General features: G+C 41.8%; 1 protein-coding gene across 6 annotated transcripts in view; it reads right to left on the reverse strand.

The window, feature by feature from the left end:
* Positions 1-18209, reverse strand: part of COMP (cartilage oligomeric matrix protein) — a 231355-nt gene that overhangs the window by 93289 nt on the left and 119857 nt on the right. For 3 of the 6 annotated variants that reach the window (XM_056574829.1, XM_056574830.1, XM_056574826.1), the window contains one exon: positions 5749-5800. In XM_056574829.1, the coding sequence (XP_056430804.1) occupies positions 5749-5800 (52 nt within the window). Of the gene's footprint in view, positions 1-5748; positions 5801-10151; positions 10283-16719; positions 16900-16920; positions 16973-18209 lie in introns of those variants that run through there. The other 3 variants (XM_056574845.1, XM_056574849.1, XM_056574836.1) reach the window with 3 other exon arrangements.

Consider the following 18209-nt stretch of genomic DNA (forward strand, 5'->3'; position numbering starts at 1 on the left):
TCCTGTTTGTGGCAAGAGGGTCATGTGACACGTCAAACTTATTGGGAATTTCACAAGAAAAACAATGTTGTGCTTGGTTTTAACGTAACTTTATTCTTTCATGAGTTATTTACAAGTTTCTGACCACTTATAAAATGTGTTCAATGTGCTGCCCATTGTGTTGGATTGTCAATGCAACCCTCTTCTCCCACTCTTCACACACTGATAGCAACACCGCAGGAGAAATGCTAGCACAGGCTTCCAGTATCCGTAGTTTCAGGTGCTGCACATCTCGTATCTCGTATATTTTTTTCTCACGTTTGTTTTTTTTAACTATTACACACATAATTCAATGGAGTACACATCTGTACTCCATTGAATTATGCCTATGTCTGTCAGGACTGACAGGCATAGGATAGAACAGATAGAACTGATCGCTCATGTTGCCATGACAACGGAGGCCAGTGTAAGGCCTCCGGTTGCCATGGCAACCATTGGCGCTCTGCTTTCACTTTGCAGAGGGCCGATCAGTGACAGAGGGAGCTCCCTCCCTCTTTTACCCCAAGAGACTCTGCAGTCTCAGTGACCACAGCATTTACAGGTTTAACCCATAAACGAAACTCGAGAAAAAAATAGATAATTGGTTTTCTCAACCCAAAGACTGATAGAGATATCCCTTGGTGAAAATAAATAATATGTATCATGAGCGAAAATCCCCAATAAGGCCTAGATATCAAACAATGCTTTACTTGGATATAAAAAATTATTACAAAAAGTGTTGACTAATGATGGGAAGGGGATAAGGGTACAGGTGAGTGCCTACACTCTGAGCCCTACCTATCTAGAGGGGCTCCTAAACTAAGTGTGGGTAGGGGCAGTGAACATAGAGACAATACATAAAATATATACAGATAAGTTAGCCTCTTTTACCAACGCGTTTCGCCTAATGTGGATACGTACGCTCATCAGGGGACAAGAAGACAACAAATATATACAACGATAAGAAGATTTAGTACATTAGGGCCCAGATTTATCAAACTGTGTGAGAGAAAAAGTGGAGAGATTTTTCCACAGCAACCAATCACAGCTCAGCTAACGAGCTCTGGTAAAGTGAAAGCTGAGCTGTGATTGGTTGCTGTGGGAAAATCTCTCCACTTTTTCTCTCACACAGTTTGATAAATCAGGGCCTAGAGCGTTAGTGGGTTAACACTTAGATAATACACAGTTAACATCAAAAGGATGTATTCAGATAGACAGAGATAGATATAAGTCGGTCTCAGCGGTCAGGGACAGTCACACTAGAATATATGTCGTGATGATGTCAGTATCCAGATGTCAAAGTGTAGATGAACAAAGACACTAGAGGTATAGGATATACAGTAGAATATCAAACATATTAGGTATATACCGTATATACTTGAGTATAAGCCGAGTTTTTCAGCACGATTTTTCGTGCTGAAAACACCCCCCTCGGCTTATACTCGAGTGAACTCTCCACCCGCACTGGTCTTCAACCTGCAGACCTCCAGAGGTTTCAAAACTACAACTCCCAGAAAGCCCGGGCAGCCATCGGCTGTCCGGGCTTGCTGGAAGTTGTAGTTTTGAAACCTCCGGAGGTCCGCAGGTTGAAGACCACTGCGGCATTCAACATCATCCAGCCCCCTCTCACCCCCTTTAGTTCTGTACAGTACTCGCCTCCGCTCGGCGCTGGTCCGGTGCTGCAGGACTGTCCGGAGAGGAGGTCGTCCGGTGGGATAGTGGTTCCGGGCTGCTATCTTCACCGGCGAGGCCTCTTCTAAGCGCTTCGGGCCCGGCCCCAGAATAGTCATGTTGCCTTGACAACGACGCAGAGGTACGTTCATTGCCAACGTACTTCTGCGTCATCGTCAAGGCAACGCTCTATTCTGGGCCCGAAGCGCGGAGAAGAGGCGCCCCCAGTGAAGATAGCAGCCCGGAACCACTATCCCACCGGACGACCTACTCACCGGACAGCCCTGCAGCACCGGACCAGCGCAGAGCGGAGGCGAGTACTGTACAGAACTAAAGGGGGTGAGAGGGGGCTGGATGATGTCGAAGGCCGCAGTGGTCTTCAACCTGCGGACCTCCGGAGGTTTCAAAACTACAACTCCCAGCAAGCCCGGACAGCCGATGGCTGCCCGGGCTTGCTGGGAGTTGTAGTTTTGAAACCTCTGGAGGTCCGCAGGTTGAAGACCACTGAGGGCGGATGATGACAAGAGGATGATGAAGGGGGGTGTGGGATGATGACAAGAGGATGATGAAGGGGGGGTGTGGGATGATGAAGGGGGGTGGGGATGATGACAAGGGGATGATGAAGGTGGGGGTGTGGGATGATTACAAGGGGATGATGAAGGGGGGTGGGGATGATGACAAGGGGATGATGAAGGGGGGTGTGTGGGATGATGACAAGGGGATGATGACAGGTGATGATGATGAGGGTCTGGATGATGACAGGCGGTGATGATGATGAGGATGTTAATGACGGGTCTGGATGATGACAGGGGGGGATGATGTATTTCCCACCCTAGGCTTATACTCGAGTCAATAACTTTTCCTGGGATTTTGGGTTGAAATTAGGGGTCTCGGCTTATACTCAGGTCGGCTTATACTCGAGTATATACGGTAGTAAGATATCATGCACAGGCCAGTTTGGTGACAAAAAAATGGTCTTCAAATTTTTTTTTTCCATATATTTCTTGGTTCATTCCATGGAACATAGTTCATGCACAGTTGTTAGATTGTGGTAAGCGCCATAGTAGGTAATAGGCGATGAGAGGCCAAAGAGCAAAATTAAGTCCTGATATGGAGACCTGTGTACATCGTATATCCTTTATAGACCAGATCAAGATTATATTGGATCCAAATGCAGTTGGTGACTGTCCGCAGCAGGTAGATAAAGTCAGCGTGTGCAAAGATGAAGCCGGGCACCGGCAGCCCGAGGTAAGTCCCAGGTAACTTATTAGATAGAAGTACGATGTCTGCTGCCGAAGATGGTAAGCCGCAACACGCTGCTGGTTTAACCCAGGATTGGGTGGCCTCCTCCAATGGGGCCCTCCTCACCACCGATCACTTCACACAGTGAAGCGATGGAGGAGAGTGGCAAGGAGGAGACCTGCACCAGATCCCTGCTATTGGTTTGTATGTATTGACGGACCAATAGCAGCGATTGCCGGCTGGGGACCGCTGCGATTGGTCCCTGGCTGGCTTCAGGGAGGCTCGGTTGTGCAGCACAGACGAGCTCTGTACATGTATGTGGTGAAGCAGGAAGTCATCCCTAATCATCACGTACATGTACCTGATTTTGCGGGAAGGGGTAAAGTGCCATTTGGCACTATGTTTCTTGAAGACCAATCATGCGTTTCGGAGGTACAGTCCTCCTTCCTCAGATTGGTATCATACCAATCTTAGGAAGGAAGACTGTTCCTCCGAAACCCGTCATTGGTCTTCAATAAACATAGTGCCAAATGGCACTTTAATATTTCCCACTGGACAATCATTTATTTCCCTGGAATCTGGAACAGGTTTCTTTTTTGCTGATACTATTGCTTTTTCAAGATGGGATCAGGCTACCCTCTTCCTGCAGCCTTTCAGGCTTGGCAGTTCATCTCCAGAGAACAAGTTTGCTACCCCTATATAGAGGTTACATGAGCAATTTACCCTATACAAGGTGAGAGGCCAAACAGAAGGCTGGCGTTTGTTTTCCCCTATTTGGGCTTTTTTGCCTTAGGTAATACACAAGGTGCGGTTCCCTTTTTTTTTAATTTTATCTTTAAAATGCAAGAGAGGACAGGATAATGTGGGGATTCTCCATGGGAAATCATTTCAACACTGCAGCTGGAACTGCTCGCCAGTTCAGCACTGCACAGGGTAAGGATCTGTCTTGTCATATTGTCTCAATGTTTAAAAGCATTTGGACTAAAAGCCCACTCTGGAGGGATCAAACCTCTCATTAGCAGAAAGAATCAAAAGGCTGGGCTCACCTTTGCTGAGGAACATGTTGTGTGGACAAAGTGGTCCAGAGTTCAGTTTAGTGATGAAAGCACGTTTAATTTATTTGGGTCTGATGGAAAACATTATGTTTGTTGACAAACTGGGGAAAGACTGAACCCAAAGTGTGTAAAGAAGTCAGTGAAAGGTGGAGGGGAAGTGCCATGGTTTGGGGAATGTTTTCTGCAGCAGGAGTTGGACCTCTCATACAGCTACATGGCAAAGTGAATGCAAGTGTGTATCAGAACCTTCTTCAACAACACATGGTTCCTTCCTTGCGTTCATCACTCAATCAGAAGCAATTTACATGCAGGAAAATCCCCCTGTCACAGCAAAACGGGTAAAGCAGTTCCTTGAAACTGAAAACATTGAAACAATGAAATGGCCAGCCCAGAGTTCTGATCTAAACCCAATAGAAAACCTCTGGAAAAATCTTGGTGACAAAGTTATGGCCAAGAAACCCACAACAGTCACAGAACTATGGAAGAGACTGGAAGAAGAGTCGAGTCTAGTGATATCCTGTGGGGGCCGCAGATGTGCTGAAGTCATTCAAAGCAAAGACCTGTACACTTCCTACTGATCAGTGACTGTTGGAACCTTTAGAAACTTTACTTAGAATCTTTCTAAGTTGCTGTTCTCTAATAATGATCATCACGTTTTTTTGAAAAATAAAGGTTTTATGCTGATATACTTTGGTTATTTTGTAAAACACTGTTCTAATGGCATGCTGTACCCCTTACAAAAAATCCTTCAAATGATGATCAATGCAGATTACATTATTTCTGAAAAAATCCAGTGTTCAATAATTGTTCTCTAATTTTGATCTCCAGTGTATATAACTACTATAATATTGCCCCTATGTGCAAGAATATAACTACTATAATACTGCCCCCTATGTTCAAGAATACACTATACTTTAATACTATCTGCTTAAGGACACTTAATATATCATATGTGCATGTAGTTACTATGAAGCAAGCTAAGGAGCCATGCTCGCTTCATAGATGGAGGGTAGTGGTTGTTATCAGACAGCTAATGACAATCTGCCATTTAACCCTAGATGCTGCAATCAATGCCAAGAACAACATCTAAAAGTGTAAATGACAGTTGCCCCTTCCTTAATACAAATTTAAATTACCCCCTTTTGCTATTTTCAAATATAAAAAATTTACCCCCACCCAAAAAAAAGAAAAAAAAGATTACATATTTGATATCACAGTGTATGGCAGTGTCTGAACTATTAACATCTAATTGTAATGAAAATGCATGGTGAATGGTGTACATCTATAAATTATTCAAAATTTTTGTGAAATTCTCAAACATCTGTCAGCACCATGCTTACAACAAAAGTAACTAGCTAGGAGTTTTCTCCTGGATGTGCATGCAGTGTGATTGACTTTATCATGCACAAATTCACATAAAAACACTGATACACAACACAAATCCACCAAAAATTCGCAAATCTTCACCAACACAAGCAGAGCTCTAGAAAAAGGCTTTCTTACATATTTTGAATCTCACAGCCTTCTTTGGTGTACTTGTGCGAAATTTACCACACATAGTGCAAACTTTAAATAAATGTCCCTCAACTTCATGAAATTACAGGCAAAAGTAACTACATACAAGACCAATGATACACTCCTCCCTTGGAAGTTTTTGGAATTTTAGCATCTAATCAACAAAATACAGTAGTCAATCCAGAGTGGTTCCAAGTGTAAAAGAAGTAGAAATTTCCTCATATATGGGCTAAGTACTGTTACTTACCACAAGCATCACATTCCATAACTGTGTTTTTCAAAAATGTTATCTCTTTAACCTACAAAAGAAAAAGAAAAATTTGGTAAAATGAGTAATCGGTTGGAATGTGTAAATTAATTTGTAAAATTACCAAATAATTTGTTTTGCAATTCTGGTTATAAATATGTCAATTCTGGTTATAAATAGGGAAAAAACTAAGTAAAAACTCATTAATGGAAAAAACACATTCTCAGTCACAGCATGGTAGTAACACTGTGAATGTGCATATCTGGCAATAATTGAAAGGGTAAAAGTGACTCATTAAATGGACATTACATGTAAACCATTCATTATAAAGATGTGTGATAAAAAGTTTCTGGGCTTCTAGAACCCCTGCTGGGTCCAGTAATCTGTGGGATTAATGTCCTGTAGCAAATCTGAATATTTAGTGATGAATCATATTCACCTCATCCTCTCGTTCCATCTACTTCAGTCATTTTCCAGTTTTTAAACATTTGCTACAACAATCATCGTGTTACTGCTCTAGCTAGTTTTCACATAAATATTTGCCATTAGTCTTAACCACACTGGAAAGGTAAGTTTTTAATAAAACCAGTTTATGCCCGAAGGCTAAATTTAACATATATAAGATGGTGCAAACAGACAGAATATATACATAAAATAATTCATTGCAGTAAATACCTCTTCATTTCTCAATTTATTGCTATACTGTATGCTGCTATATTAACTTTGAACTACAAAGTCAACATAAATGTTCACCTTATTTTTAGTAAAGGGGAAATAAATTACATGTGCAAATAGACACAAAGCACTAATGTTTTTCCAAACCCTTCTCTTTTTCTGTGTCAAAGTTGAGATTTTTTGTTAATCGGATGCCGACATTGGTCACAACTTGAGATGTTATTGCCAAGTCTGGAGATTACAGATGGATGGAACAGGATGTCAGTTTATAGCAAACAAATGACTGAATGTATCCTGTCATACTTGACCAGACCATTGACAAGGGGAGCCAGTAAAAACGAAGCCTCATATCTTTAAAACTGCCTTTCTATATTCAGAAGTTTTGGAAGACAGTACATCCTGAATTTTTGAACACAAAACCCGATGTGAACAATCTTTGAATAGTTAGACCCCAAAAATATAAAAGCAGCCAAGTGAGTATGGAATTTGTTACACCGTGTTACAGCAGCTGCCGCAAAGAATATTTTACTAATTTGACTTTCTCCACTCACTCCACCTAAAATGTTTTTCAGAAAAATGTATCTACTCCTTCGTAACTGAATAAAAATATCAATCCACAAGGAAGAAAAAGCAAAAAATAATTTCCATAATCTGTGGAAATATTATATCCACCCTTCCTATAAGAATTAGAGTATGAATTAGTTAGTGATCCACCAGCCCATAGTCAAGTTGATCTACTATCCTTGCTCATATTACAGGATTCACCAAGCTTACCTTAACCCCTTAAGGACTCAGGGTTTTTCAGTTTTTGCACTTTCGTTTTTTCCTCCTTACCTTTTAAAAATCATAACCCTTTCAATTTTCCACCTAAAAATCCATATTATGGCTTATTTTTTGCATCGCCAATTCTACTTTGAAGTGACATTAGTCATTTTACCCAAAAATGCACGGCGAAACTGAAAAAAAAATCATTGTGCGACAAAATCGAAGAAAAAACGCCATTTTGTAAATTTTGTGGGCTTCCGTTTCTACGCAGTGCATATTTCGGTAAAAATTACACCTTATTATTATTCTGTAGGTCCATACGGTTAAAATGATACCCTACTTATATAGGTTTGATTTTGTCGCACTTCTGGAAAAAATCATAACTACATGCAGGAAAATTTATACGTTTAAAAATGTCATCTTCTGACCCCTATAACTTTTTTTTATTTTTCCACATACAGGGCGGTATGTGGACTCATTTTTTGCGCCATGATCTGAAGTTTTTATCGGTATGATTTTTGTTTTGATCGGACTTTTTGATCACTTTTTATTCATTTTTTAATGGTATAAAAAGTGACCAAAATGTGCTTTTTTTGACTTTGGAATTTTTTTGCGCGTACGCCATTGACCGTGCGGTTTAATTAACAATATATTTTTATAGTTCAGACATTTACGCACGCGGCGATACCACATATGTTTATTTTTATTTTTTTTTACACTGTTTTATTTTTTTTATGGGAAAAGGGGGGTGATTCAAACTTTTATTAGGGAAGGGGTTAAATGACCTTTATTAAAACTTTTTTTTTACTTTTTTTTTGCAGTGTTATAGTTCCCATAGGGACCTATAACACTGCACACACTGATCTTTTACACAGATCACAGGCGTGTATTAACACGCCTGTGATCAGTGTTATCGGCGCTTGACTGCTCCTGCCTGGATCTCAGGCACGGAGCAGTCATTCGCCGATCGGACACCGAGGAGGCAGGTAAGGGCCCTCCCGGTGTCCTGTAAGCTGTTCGGGACGCCGTGATTTCACCGCAGCGGTCCCGAACAGCCCGACTGAGCAGCCGGGTCACTTTCACTTTAGAAGCGGCGGTAAGCTTTGACCGCCGCTTCTAAAGGGTTAATACCCCACATCGCCGCGACCGGCGATGTGTGGTATTAGCCGCGGGTCCCGGCCGTTGATGAGCGCCGGGACCGACGCGATATGATGTGGGATCGCGGCGCAATCCCGTTTCATATTGTGGGAGCTGGCGCAGGACGTAAATATACGTCCTTCGTCGTTAAGGGGTTAAACACCCCTTCTTTCCCATCTCTGCTATATCTTTCCCTTACTACTATTTTACTTCTTTTTAACTCATCCTTTGTTCATTTTGTAATTTTATTTGCTTATATAGTGCAACATAGGCTATTAGATAGAGGTTCTTATTTATGCCTTCTAATTCTTCTTACTTGTTTTAACTGATGTGGCAGGCGAGGGATTACAGCCATACTGATTTGCAATTCCATAACTGAAATTAGATCATAATGCTGTCTGCGTTTCCCACAAATTCTCTGGTAGTGCAAAAAGAGGGTATGGAGTTTTATTACTACATCTAATTATGTGCTAATAACTTTGGGATGCTGTAATGTATCCAAGTAATTTTTAGAGTTTTTTTGTGAGACATTGGCCCAGATTTATCAAAGTATGTCTATGGTACAGCTATTTTCCCCTGTTTATTTGGGTGGTGGGTTTGACTATCGTGCATCTTATTTATCAAAAAGGTGCAGCAGGATGATGAATTTTGTGCAGCTCTGCTGTGGTGGGAAAAGCTCTACCACATACACTTTTTCTAGACGCTTGTGAGGGAGGGAAGTAGACACTTTCCTCGGTCCTGAATTTGTCAGGTTAAGTGTTTTTACTTAATTTCACAGAGTTGCCGGAACATTTTTACTTGCATTTTAGACGCTACAATCCAATTTGATTGCGGTGTCTAAGGGGTTAAGGCCGGGCATCACTGTGATCGGTGATGTCTGACATTAGAGATGGTTCCTGGTGGCAGATAGCCACCAGGACCACCCAGCTATGACCCGCGCTCAGCTCCTGAGCACATGTCATAGAAGGGGAGTGGGATGTTGTCGTCCACAAGAGGTTAGAGGTTGAATTGCGGAAGGTAGAAGTGATTCTCAGGCCTACTGGTAGGTGGTGTAGCTTTGCACCTAAATAAGTACATTTACGCACAAAATAGCGACTTTTGACAAAAGTCGCAAATGATAAATACATGACCACTGCATGGTCAAAAAGAAAAAGTTCTACGGGGAGGCAAAAAGAGTGAAACTGTCTATATCAAAAGACGCATAAAAGTCGCTAAATATGATGCTTGCGCCTGAACTGCGCCAAAACATAGACAAAAAAAAATGCTCTAAAAGCAATCATAAATCTCCCCCATTGTACTTTATTTAAGGGGTAAATTTTGGTCGATACCTTCAGCTATTAGTGAAAAACTCCAAAATGTTGCAAAAATTTGGAAGACACTGAGACACATGTTGCAATACAAGACATCAGCTTTATTAAACCGAAAACATATAGACTATATTAAAAGACATTAAAGACCAGCAACAGTCAGACTGCAGGATTTGCTGAAGCAAAAAAAATACCACATAAATAATGTATTGCATAGATAGCACTATTGCACCTAAACTTGTAAACAAAGACCCACACTTGGGCCAATACTGGTAACAAATAGATAAAATGCCAAGAAAAAAAATATGTAAACTTAATATGTGGTCTAAGAATGAGAGACACAGACTTGTACATGCAACATCCAAGAAAGGAAAAAGTCACGAGTGTGTATAAGTCCCATGAATCCCTGATGAAGCATTAAGTGCAAAATGGTGTTGGGGTAGACTTGATGTTTGCGGGTAAGAGAGACTTTACATCTCCGTGAGGTGAGTTACCTGTGTGATATTCCCATTTACTTACCTTTATTATGTTGGGATCTGTGGATATGTAATACCAGCAGTCTATTGTTTGTTGCTTGGTGCATACCCTGGGATTCCGGTGGGACTTATTCACACTCGTGGCTTTTTCCTTTCTTGAATGTTGCATGTACAAGTCTGTGTCTCTCATTCGTAGACAACATATTGGGGGAAATTTATCAAAACCTGTCTAGAGGAAAAGTTGCTGAGTTGCCCATAGCAACCAATCAGATCACTTCTTTCCTTTTGCAGAGGCCTTGTTAAAAATAAAATAAGCTAATTGGTTGCTATGGGCAACTCAGCAACTTTTCCTCTGGACAGGTTTTGATAAATCTCCCCCATTAAGTTGACATATTTTTTCCTTGGCATTTAATCTATTTATTACCAGTATTGGCCCAAGTGTGGGTCTTTGTTTACAGGTGCAATAATGATATATGTGCAATACATTATTTTATATGGTATTTTTTTCGCTTCAGCAAGTCCTGCAGTCTTACTGTTGATGGTCTTTTAATGTCTTTTAATATTGTTTATACGTTTTTGGCTTAATAAAGCTGATGTCTTGTATTGCAACATATGTCACGGTGTCTATCGTTAGGTGTTTATTTCTGAAAGATTCTTTTGGACATTGAGTTGATTGAATCTATACAATTTGCATTTATTTGGTTATAAAAATTTGGAAGATTAGCATTTTAAAAAATGTGACATTATCTGCTTTTAAAAAAGATAGACATGCCAAATAAATTAGCTAATAATTCACATTTGCAAAATATCTTGTCTACTTCATGTTGACATCATTTGGAAAACATCCTTTCATTTTTTAGGACGTTAGAGGGCTTAGAGGTTTAGCAGCAACTTTTTACAATTCTAATGCAATTTTTTAAAATTTATTTTTTTAACGGATCTGTTCATTTCTGAGTGGATTTGAAAAATCTGAATGCTAATAATCCTAATATCATTGTAAAATAATTCATAAGAGGATTTTGAAACATTGTTAACCCTTTAGGTTGTTTAAAAAATTAGGGTGAAGTGAAGGTAAAATGTAAAATGTCAACTTTTTTGCAATTTTTTAAATTTTTAAGCAGGTATTAACAAAAATTTTATATGAGTATTTATTACCCTAAATCTGTATTAGAATACCCAATATGTAGCCCCAGAGCGCAAAAAGGTGGCCTTCCATTATTAAGCTGTTTTTCAGGCACCATATCGGGTTTGCATAATAGAAATAGTTGAAGTGCCAAAACATACGAAACACCACCCACCCCATCCCTAATAATAATAATTAAAAAAAACATTTTGGAAATAATACCCTCAAGGAATTTATATAGGGGAATAAGTACCATTTTACATATTTAGAGCAGATTTTGCTGGAACCATTTTGGGCATAATTTGAATACATTATTTTTAATTTGATTTAAGCATTGTGGGGGCTTGTTCATTGTTACTTTTATGGGGGAAATCATTTTCTGATAATTTTTTATTAAATTTTTGGAGGCATAATTAAACAAAAATTCTGCCACGGTTTTTCACTTTTTATTTTTAAAGGGGTACTCTTTTTAAAGGGGTTCTTTTTAAATCAACTGGGGCCACAAAGTTAAAAAGATTTGTAAATGACTTCTGTTTAAAAATCTTAATCCTTCCATTACTTATCAGCTGCTGCATACTACAGAGGAAGTTGAGTTTCTTTCTTTCTGTCTGACCACAGTGCTCTCTGCTAACACCTCTGTCCATGTCAGGAACTGTCCAGAGCAGTAGAGGATTGCTATGGGGATTTGCTTGTACTCTGGACGGTTCCTGACATGGACAAAGAGAGCACTGAGGTCAGACAGAAAAGAATGCCAAAAAGAAATACAACTTCTTCTGTAGTATACATCAGCTGATAAGTACTGGAAGGATTAAGATTTTTAAATAGAAGTCATTTACAAGTCTGTATGAAAAAAAATAACCACACCTCAAGGACACCACCATTAAAAATGGTGCATAATGTTTAGGGAATTGAAAAAAGACCGTGGATCCACTGACCTGTGAGGATGATGGCGTGGGCCATACCAGGGAGCAGAGTCTAAGGTGCCGCTGTTTTTCACCAGTGCCCACCGCAAAGCGGGGTGGACTTGTTGCGGCAGGCGGCACCCAGTTTGCTACCTCTGATACGACTAATCCCCACAGGCAGCCGAGATATAATGTGGCACAGGAAGGATGAGGCACAGACAAAGTCAGGACAGGCAGGAGGTCTGAGCTGGGGGCAATGATGCAAGGTCACATAGCAAGAGGTCAGAAGGCAGGCAGCACAGGAGCAAGGTCAGGATACGTAGCAAGGGGTCAGATACATGGCAAGGCAAGGCAAGACACAAGTAAACACTTTCTCTTAGGCAATACAGGCACAAAGATCTGGCAAGGATTAAAGGAAGTGCGGGTTTATATAGGGTCAAAAGGGACTAGCACCAATCAATGTTGCGCTGGTCCTGTAAATTTTAAAGAGCCAGCGTGCATGAAACTCAGGAGGCGGGGACGCGCACGCCGGCAGACACAGAGAGGGGAGAAAACAGAGTGGTGAGGAGGGGAGGAGAGACCCGGTGGTCGCATGCATTTGCATCGCGGGATGCGAACTGCAGCAGCACCGACAGCAGAGACAGGGATGCGCTTGCGGTCAGCAAGTCTGACCGCAGCACTGACTGTAATAGTACCCCCCTTAGGTTTCCCCCTCTTTTTGGGCCGCAGGAACCAATGAATCAGACATTGGTCCTGTATGTTCTCTTCAAGTTCCCAAGATCTTTCTTCAGGCCCGAACCCCTTCCAATCCACCAAGAAGAGTGTTTTCCTCTGATGATCTTGGTGGCCAAAATCTCTTTGACTTCAAAGATGTCAGAGGAACCATAGACAACAGTGTAAGAGACATCCCCATGAGAAAAACGATTAAGAATAACGGGTTTGAGGAGAGAAACGAGTTCTGAATTCGTAGAGATGGAGGCAGATGAAGTTTGTAAGACACAGGATTAATGCGTTGCATGACTTTGAAAGGACCCAGGAAGCGGGAACCCAATTTGTAGCTGGGAATCTTGAAATGAATATACTTGGCGGGTAATCAGACTTTGTCACCAGGTGAAAAGATCGGGGGAGGTCTTCTCTTTTTGTCTGCCTGCTACTTCATGCGGGTGGATGCAAGAATTAAAGAGCGCCGAGTTTCTTACCAAATAGAAGAAAAGTCCCGTAACAGAATATGCACTGCAGGTACTTCAGAAGGAACTTGAAGAAGAGGACGAGGGTGACGGCCATAGACAATGTAGAACGGGGACGTTTTAGTAGCTTCAGAGTCCTGGTGGTTATATGAATGCCCAGGGAAGCAGGTTGTCCCAATCGTCTTGTCGAGCAGAAACAAAATGATGTAGATAATCTCTGATAATTTGATTCACCCTCTCTACCTGACTGTTGGACTGGGGGTGGTATGCAGAAGAGAAGTCAAGCTTGATTTTGAGACGAGAGCAGAGAGCCTGCCAGAATTTGGAAACAAACTGAACTCCACGATCAGAGACAATGTGAAATGGTAGGCCATGCAAACAAAAGATATGTTGAAGGAATTGATCCACCAGTTGGGGAGCAGAAGGAAGTCCAGAGAGGGGCACAAAATGAGCCATCTTGGAAAAACGATCAACCACCACCCAAATGACTGTGTTGTTGCAGGAGGGAGGCAAATTGGTGACAAAGTACATTGCAATGTGAGACCAAGGGCAAAGGAAGTAAAAGACCCGCATGAGCCGAGGAGTCTTGTCACGGTCACGTACAGGAATGTACAAAATCAGTGACATCACGCTCCAGGTTCGGCCACCAGTAATGTCGGGTGATAAATTGAATTGATTGCCATACTCCAGCATGCCTGGTTAGTAAAGAAGAATGGCCCCAATACAACAATTTGCGTCTCAGATGAGGAGGCACAAAAGAGGGACTTGCTAAAGAACAACAGGCACCACCGTAATCATGCGTTCAGGAGGAACAATATGCCGAGGAGTAGAGTCCAGATCTTTTACATCAGAAGCTCTAGAAAGAGCATCAGCTCTGGCATTCTTGTCCACAGGTCGAAAATGAATAAAGAAATTAAACCAGGAAAATAAAATAGACCATCTGGCCTGCCGGGCGTTCAGACGCTATGCTGACTGAAGATATAAAAGATTTTTATGGTCCATGTAGATACTGACAAGATGAGATGATCCTTCAAACAAGTGATGCCACTATTCTAAGGCAAGCTTAATGGCCGATCTTCAATAGAATAGTTTCTTTCAGCAGGTGAGAACATCTTAGAAAAGAAGCCACAAGTTGCCATTTTACCTCTGGAGGACTTTTGAGTTAAGATGGCGCCAGCTCCTACTGAAGAGGCACCTACTTCAAGAAAGAACAGCTTTTCTGGGTTGGGTCTAGACAGAACAGGTGCAGAAGCGAAGGCAGATTTCAAATAGGTAAAAGACTCTTCTGCTTCTGGGGACAAGGACTTGGGATTACTGTTTTTCTTGGTGAGAGCCACAATCGGAGCAGTCAAGGAGGAGAAATGTGGAATGAACTGTCTATAATAATTGGCAAATCCAAGAAAGCATTGTATGGCCTGTACAATGCTCAGAAATAATAGGAAAAGAATACTGATTCTTGATGGTAATTTTATTGAGACCACAGTAGTCAATGCAATGACGAAGAGAGCCGTCCTTCTTCTCCACGGAAAATAATCCAACTCTGGCAGGAGAGGAGGATTTCTGGATAAAACCTTTCTGGAGATTCTCCTTAATATACTGAGACATGGCTTGCGTTTCAGGCACCGACAGGGGGTAGATTCTTCCCCGGGGAGGTGTAGTACCAGGCAGAAGCTCAGTAGGACAATCATAGGGTCGATGTGGAGGAAGACTTTCGGGCTGTTTCTCGCACAACACATCAGCAAAGTCCTGATAAGGAGAGGGCAGACCCAGCAGAGAAGAAGGTGAAGGAAGAGAGTGCTTCAATTGCGGTGCAAACAGGCAGAGATTTTGACAGCCTTGACCCCAGAGAGAGACTTCACCAGTTTGCCAATTGAGAACCTGTGCAGGAAGTTGCAACCAAGGTAAACTCAAGAGAACCGCATAGTACAAAAAGGAAGCACATAGAAAATGATCTTCTCTTTGTGTAAAACTCCCACATGCATTGTCAGAGGATCCGTGCGGTATTGTACCGTGAGGTTCAAACTTTCACCGTTGATTGAGGAGATGTATAGGGGTTTGCTGAGCCGTGTCACCAGAAGATGATGCTTGTGGACCTGGGATGCATTGATGAAATTCCCTGCAGAACTAGAGTCCAAGAAAGCAGAGACCGTCGGGAACTGATCGGCCATCAGTTTGACATGCATGGAGCACTGGGTCATGAATTCCCTGCTCAATTTAGGATCCCCTTCATACTTCGTCGGTAGGGATAAACGTAGTTTTGGACCAACGGATGCTGCAGACACCGGTGGAACCACTGGAGCAGGTTGTGGCTGTTGCTGCTGTTGCTGCTGCTGTAGTTACTGCTGCTGGACCGTGAGGAGCTGCTGCATTATCTTGGATAGTTGATTCAACTGCTGTGCTTGTTGCACACTTTGCTGGGACTGTTTGGCCACAATAGAAGTGAGGTCAGAAACATCCGGCAGAGGCACCCTGGCAGGATCCATGGCCGGATCTTACTGTTACGGCTCTGGTGAGGTGGATCCACTGACCTGTGAGGATGATGGTGTGAGCCGTAACCAGGGAGCGGAGTCTAAGGTGCCGCTGGTTTTCCCCAGAGCCTGCCGCAAAGCGGGATGGACTTGCTGTGGCAGGTTGCTACCCCTGATACGACTCGTCCACACAGGCAGCAAAGGTTTAACGTGGCAAAGGAAGGACGAGTCACAGATGAAGTCAGGAAAGGCAGGAGGTCTAGGCTGATGGCAATGATGCAAGGCCAGATCACTCAGCAAGAGGTCAGAAGGCAGATGGCACAGGAGCAAGGTCCGAATGCGTAGCAAGGGGTCAGATACACGACAAGGCAAGACACAAGTGAACACTTTCTCTTAGGCAATAAAGGCACAAAGATCTGGCAAGGATTAATGTAAGTGCGGGATTATATAGGGTCAAAAGAGACTATCACCAATCAATGGTGTGCTGGCCCTTTAAATTTGAAAAATCTATCTTGCGCGCTCTGGTAGACACGGAGAGCGGAGGAGAAGAGTGGCAAGGAAGTGAGGAGAGACCCGGTGGTTGCATGCATTTGCATCTCGGAATGCGAACTGCAGTGGTGCCGGCAGCAGAGACAGGGATACGCTTGCGGTCAGCAAATCTGACTGCAGCACTGACTGTAATAGCTTGCTGGCTCAGTATGGGCGCTGCGATGTCCCCCTGGGACGCAGTCGGCAACTGCTGTTGTGTTGTGTGTGGAGATCTCTGCTCCTCAGTGTTTGACCCCAGTAGCAAGGAGATTACATGAGGAGGAGACTTGGACAGTTTTGTGGACTGTATTCTTCTGCCTTGAATCAACACCAAAAAGATGTCTGGACTTACCACTGAACCCCTGAAACACGTCTAGAGCAAGTCTGTACACTGCACTCTTACCTGTTAAAAGGAACTTTCATCCGTTCACGGCTTCCATTTATCCAACAAATGCATTTGATGTCCGCCTAAGTCTGCCCGAATCCTCTGACATCACCCGTTATTGGCCGGGGAATGCTGTGCAAGAGCTATCACACTCCTGCCAGAGTAGTGACACAGGTAACCTTGTGGGATAATAGCGAATATAGTGCATGCAGCACTTACTTTAAAATCTACTGCCGACTGTGTCCCAACGAGACATCGTAGCGCCAGTACTGAGCCAGCAAGTGCAGCCAGAGGAAACAGCCGCAGGACATCTGAGTAGGTCCGTTGCAGCATGAGACCAGCGACTATATTACCGGTGAGACCTATCATAAGAACTGTATATTGGTGGATATCCTACAACTGTTGAGAACTGTTTATACATACTAAGGAGCGGACATAAATTATAACAACACCACACATAAAGTGCCGGATTGTCAGCTGCCGATTCAATGGTTCGTTATCGGCACTATCCATACTGCAGTCTGCTATTTAATTGTATATACCCCATTTAAATAACAGTGCTACATTTATACTATTATTTCTCCCACTATGGCCCAGTGGTAGAATCTGAGTTATCAGGGCTTATATATGTGTTTTATGTAATATATATATATATATATATATATATATATATATATATATATGTGTGTGTGTGTGTGTGTGTGTGTGTGTTTTAAAAAAAATTCTCTATGAAATTGAAGCACAGTCTTTTTTAATTCTCCAAACATAATGCACCTTTTTTAATGGGGGTGTCCTTGAGGTGTTGTTATCTTTTTTCCTACTATTGTGGCATATTTAGACCATTGGGTATTGGTTATAACCACATTGACCTCGGACATTTGTGTTGTGAGCTGCACACGATCATTTTCTATTAATTTACAAATCTGTCCAGTTGATTTAAAAAAAAAAAAATGTTTTCCACCGGAGTATCCCTTTAATGCCGTTCACCATGCGGTATAAATGGCATGTTATCTATATTCTGTGAGTCAGTATGAGTATAGAGATACCCAATTTGTATCATTGTTATACCATAGGGGAGATTTATCAAAAGGTTGGCAGAGGAAAAGTTGACCAGTTGCCCATAGCAACCAATCAAATTGCCTATTTAATTTTTCAAAAGGCCTTTGAAAAATGTAATTAACAATCTAAATGGTTGCTATGGGGCTTTATTGGATAAAGAGCAATTCATTTGTTTTTTCTTAAAAAATGTTTATGAGAAGGGATTAAATAAGCACTATACTTTGCATAAATCATTAGTAAAAGTGAAGAAAGAAACTTTCTTACATATCTTATTAATACATTTTTTTCCTCTCTTATCAGGCTTTTTCCTGCTCCCCCCCCCCTCCTAAACTTTCACTCACTCTGAAAAACAGCTCAATTCTCTTTTGTTTTTATAAAATGGATTAGCAGCTCACTGAAGGATTTAATTTCATGCTGCCTATACACATCTATAGAGAGGGGAGAAATGA

This window comes from Hyla sarda, chromosome 1, assembly GCF_029499605.1.
Source record: "Hyla sarda isolate aHylSar1 chromosome 1, aHylSar1.hap1, whole genome shotgun sequence".
NCBI lineage: Eukaryota > Metazoa > Chordata > Amphibia > Anura > Hylidae > Hyla > Hyla sarda.